Source organism: Vanessa tameamea, chromosome 12 (genome assembly GCF_037043105.1).
Source record: "Vanessa tameamea isolate UH-Manoa-2023 chromosome 12, ilVanTame1 primary haplotype, whole genome shotgun sequence".
In the NCBI taxonomy this organism is placed as follows: Eukaryota; Metazoa; Arthropoda; class Insecta; order Lepidoptera; family Nymphalidae; genus Vanessa; species Vanessa tameamea.
In genome coordinates, this window is record NC_087320.1 from 12,601,513 (window position 1) to 12,606,802 (window position 5,290).

The following is a 5,290-nucleotide window of genomic DNA, read 5'->3' on the forward strand; positions in this document are numbered from 1 at the left end:
TATCAATTCTTACATATTTGCTCAAAGCTGAGATTGCTTAGGAACGTGACAATGATATTAATTAACCAAATCAAGGTCACTAGTAATTATAAAAATTACAAAATAACTTAATGATAGTTAAATATATGAATAATGAAAACATTTTATACAATACTCGCTTTATACTATTTAATAACATATGGTGTATAATATTGTTGTTATATTTTGCAACGATCGCAAACATCATTAGGAAAACTGTATGATTCTAAATATATTTCTGGGTCTATTTTCGCCGAACTGGTAGTAGGGCTATGTGCAAGCCCGTTTCGGTAGGTACCACCCATTCATCGTAGATCCTACCTGTTATAAAGTGGATTATTTTCTCTTGCGGCATTAATGTTTACAGGCTATGGTGTCTATCAGGTGGCACAGTTGCTCGTCTATGTATTTTAAAAAACAAAGTACTATAAACATCATGTAAGTAGCTATAATACGTGTAAAAGATCAACTTTGTTTTGTTCTGTTATGAAATGATGTGTCAGGTCTGTTGTATGATCTATGTAGTAAAACTGGTTCCATTCGAGTAACCAAGTAGGTAGAGTAGTCCAAGCATCACAAGCGTAGGTCTCATTCAGTCAAGATATTTTAAATTATAACTGAAATAACGCTTCCATTAGTGACACGACAAAGCGACTACTGGCGTCATGAGTCAGTAAATCACAGCACATTCATGGCTCATGAATGGCCACAATAGCGTCTTGCTGCGATTGTCCTCACATCAGCTTGATTTACGTTCAGCGCGGCTTAGTGCCTCTTCACACTACCCTTTTAACACTGTTCATAATATTATACTAATAAAATCATTGAATTGTTCAGTTCATAATTATTTTTTTGTTGCTTATCGTGATGCAAAAATAAATATGCATATTTTGAATATTGTAGCTGTATGTTTACACGAAGCAAGCAGAATAAATATATTTTTGCTATTTTTGCAAGTGAATATATTTTTGATATTTTTATGCATATTAATCGTTTTATGTAAAGTCTTTTTGACAAATGTAATATTTTCCTATAGCTTCTATGTCATAATATTGTTTTTTTTATTTATGAATTTTAAATTTACTTTTGATATACCTTTATTAAAATGTTTTAATAATAGTATGAACATAAACTATAAATGATTCATCATTACGTAGATAAAAAAGTCGCTTACCGCTGTCCCTATGTATGATTAGATCTTTAAAATTACACAACGGATTTTGATGCTGTTTTTTTAATAGGTAGATTGATTCAAGAGGAGGTTTTATTTGTTTAATACTAAAACCGATAAAATGTTAGATATTTTTTATCGTAAATAAACACATTTTTTGCGCTTACATTGCAAACGCTGGCTGACCCCTACGAGATAATATCAAAATAATGTACTACAGTATTGTACACCTTAAAAAGGTGTTCAAAAAAGTCTCTCAGTTCTTATTATGATGTCTATCTCTTAGGGATAACCCACTATAACGATTTTTTTTTCCTTTACTTTTTACGAGAAATAATGGCTTATTTTTCGAAGCGATTTTAAGCAATACAGCATTAATCCTTATCCAATTAAGTATCTTAAATACATCGTGAATTTAATATAGAACAGTATGGCCCTTTACATCATGTTGTGTTCACGTTATTTAAATGAATATTTTTGAAGATATTACAGATTTAAAAGGCAGGGACATAGCGGTTTGTATTGTCTAATGATTGAAAAACGCAACGTTGTAATTCATTAATATTCTGTAGTATATTTAGTATCAGCATTGAACCCGTGCGGAGTTGGGGTCGGTCGCTAGTATTGAATAAATGTGTGTGAGTGTGCGTGTGTGACAAACGTTTTGTGTGTAATGGTGTTTTTATAAATCTATTGTGTGTCTAATTCATTTAATATAACAATATTTTCTTTATTCACTTGACAGATTTAGTAAGAAATTATTAAATAATTAGATGATTACAAAAACGCTTACATTATTTATTGAATGTTTTAATGAATTCTGTAATAATAATAATAACTAGATTTAAATTATTTTTGAATTGTATTGATAACATTGATACTAAATAAGAGGGTACTTTGACTTTTCTGTTCAATATTGTGAATCATGTGATTTGTAATGAGTCATAAAGTTATAAAGTTTGTATTAAGATAATAAGGTGTTAATGTAAATATTAATTAATAATAGCGCTCTGGAATAATGTAGCTTACTACCCCTAATTTTTTTTAGAATCTGTTGTTTAGTTCCTGGGATTACCCCTTACATACAAACGAAATTATAAGGTTGGTATATAATATTATTATCTTCTGGAATATCCTTTGCTTACTTTCCGTACCAGGGTAGTGTAAGATTTTTCTTAACTATTTAAAAAACAATGATTTTCTCACTCCGTATTCGAAGCCGGTGGTTACCTCAGGATCCGTATAAGCTGCTAGACGAGGTAGTTTAAATGTGTGGTGCTATTTACATATTGCAAATAAGAGCATCAAGGAACTTACTGGAATAACTGAATCGTGTCGTATTATTTTACCGAACGTTCGTAATATTCGCAGAGCTCGGAATAATCTTGCAAATTTATTCAAATTTGCAAAAGTTCTTAATTAAGTGTAATATTCATAGTTCAAATATTATCATAGTGATTAATTTTAAAATTACCCACATTAATTATAAACTCTTACTTAGTACATGTTATTATTATTGTGGAATTTGTAAGAAAAAAAAAACAATTATGAAGATGTCTTCTGCAAAAACGACATGGCCGAAAAGATGATAGATGCAGGACCAACTGCTTTACGTGCTTCCTGGGACACGGAAGAGTCAACATACAAAATCTAATGATTGCGAGATTTTTTTGACGAAAATACCAAATAACATTCTATTAGCCAGACCTCTAGTACCTCGAGATAAGGTCGAAACCTTAGAGCCACTAAACTAACGAGGCAGTCAAATTTAAATTCTACAATGATATTATTAAAGCACCGATTAATTTTAAAAAATAAATATACATTTATCCGATACATATTAATAATTTAAAAAATAACAACATGAATTCTTAAAATAGATCTTGTTCAAGACAAACTAGCAAGTGCAAAAATATTATGCAATAAATAAAATACGCCGCGCTACAAATGGCGACGTGACCAAGTCGGTATGAAATACTCTGCTACAACGCGACCGGCAACTGCGCGGCGTTGCCAAACCGCTGTGTCGAGCAGCGCTTTACGTCGCACTCGCTCGGCACAAGCCGCCATTTTGGCCACGCATCTATTTCCACAACCAGTCGGCCACCAGTCGCGATATTGGACGCGTTAAAACGTTTTATAATTTGCGAATCAAATAATATTTTTTTACTATAAATATGGATAATTTCGATACGGAAAGATTTATAGAAGAAATAGAAAACAGACCACCTCTATGGGATAATACTTTAGAAGAATATTCTAAGCGAGAACTGAAAAAGCAATGTTGGGATGACATTGTTGATATATTCGGCGGCAAGTCCTTGACGGCTACGGAGCGGAGAAATGCCGGTAAGTGACAATGACATTTTAATTATTTTATTATAATGATAACAAACCTATTTTTATTTATATTTTTTATTCATTAGAATATTATTGTACTTTATGAACGTTTATTGAATTAGTTATCTATTGCGATGCATACTTAATGTAATGAAAATTGTTTTGATAAATTCTATCATTTCATTATCGTGACGTAAAAACATAATTGAGCGTATTAATTATATTATACGTATAAAAATGAACTCGATAATATTATTAGTGTTTTATATTTTTCTAAAATATGCATACTCATAAAATCTAATTATAACTTGTAGAAATTATTATTTATATAAGATAAGATATCTTTGTTTTATTCAATGAAATATTCGATCAATTTGTAATTAACTAATTCCAGAAATAACGCTACAAAAAAAATGGAAAGGTATTCGAGGCTGTTTCACACGTGAGCTCAAAAGACAGGAGAAGCTAAAGGCTGGAGATTTTCCAGGGCCAAGGAAGTCTGAATACACGCATTTCCAACAACTACAATTTCTTCGTAACGTCGTTATATCAAGAGACTCCGACGAAGCGCCAGACTATATTTACTACGAAGTCCCAGATTTTACAGACATTAAGAAAGAAGATGACGACGATGACCCTTTGCAAGAGGACAGGTACAGGCGAGCAAAAAAAGCGAAGTACGAAACGGACGACGATGAAGACAAATTATTTCTCTTGTCGATGCTAAGTACGTTGCAGAGTATACCTGTGTCTAAGAAGATAACTACTAAAATTAAACTGTTGACTGTTCTAGAAGAAGCGACGAGAAACACAGAAGATTAGGAATGTTGAGGACACCGCAACGAGTTCCGATTTCCTAATCCCGAGTTCCTTCAAGTACAGTGGATGTTTTGAATACGGAACTGACAGGGGAACGTTGTCTCACTCGCACAACTGCATTTATGTAGCAAAATATCTCTTTAGCCGGGACACTATGATGCTATTGATGACGAGACGGACTAAAGTGGAATACGTACGATTATGATGTAAAAAAAAACATTCGTTCAAAGATCAAGAAGTCATAGTTTAATAATAAATATGTTTTTATTTCAATTTCGTCGTGTTAACCTCCTTTTTTATATTAATAAGATGCGTAATAATTGTTGTGACTAAGATAACGTATTGTTATTAATAAATTTGTTTATGTTTCGTCTAATTATTATTTACTGTGATTAATAAGCTCTTAATTGATTAGATGATATACTGTCTAAAGCCAGGCGTTACTTTGTTTCTTTAGAAACTTTTTTTTGTTGACGGTTATCCTATTAAAATTCCCACGCTACATATTGAACTGATGATACTATGCCAGAAACATGTGCCAACGATAAAGTACCAAGTTGCAAATCGATCTTATTTGTTGACAATATATATATAAACCAATATTTAATTGTACGATTGAATGAAAATTAATAATAATAATTTCTGACCGGTTCTTTGCTTCATCTGTCATTTCGAATCAGAAGTAGCTTTAAATTTAATTAATGTTTTATAATGACGATTTCATATTTTTGATTTTGAATCGGATGAACTATGTGTAATACATATCATGTACCACGACTTTAGTCATACTTGTTCTCTTTGGAATGATGATAAAATTTGTTATTTTATATTACCTTAGTTGAGAAGTTTAATTATTAAATTTTATATTTATTTGTCTTTATTAAATAAAAATATGATTTAAATGATGATTTAAAGAGATCAATTATAATTGGTGCAATTTTT

General features: G+C 31.2%; 1 protein-coding gene across 1 annotated transcript; it reads left to right on the plus strand.

Moving 5' to 3' along the window:
* The first annotated feature begins 3,171 nt into the window (after positions 1 to 3,171).
* Positions 3,172 to 4,577, plus strand: LOC113402333 (uncharacterized). Its single transcript, XM_026642553.2, has 2 exons — positions 3,172 to 3,538; positions 3,924 to 4,577. Exons 1-2 carry the CDS (start codon positions 3,367 to 3,369, stop codon positions 4,349 to 4,351), a joined length of 600 nt encoding a protein of 199 aa, XP_026498338.2. The 5' UTR covers positions 3,172 to 3,366; the 3' UTR covers positions 4,352 to 4,577.
* The last annotated feature ends 713 nt before the right edge of the window (positions 4,578 to 5,290 follow it).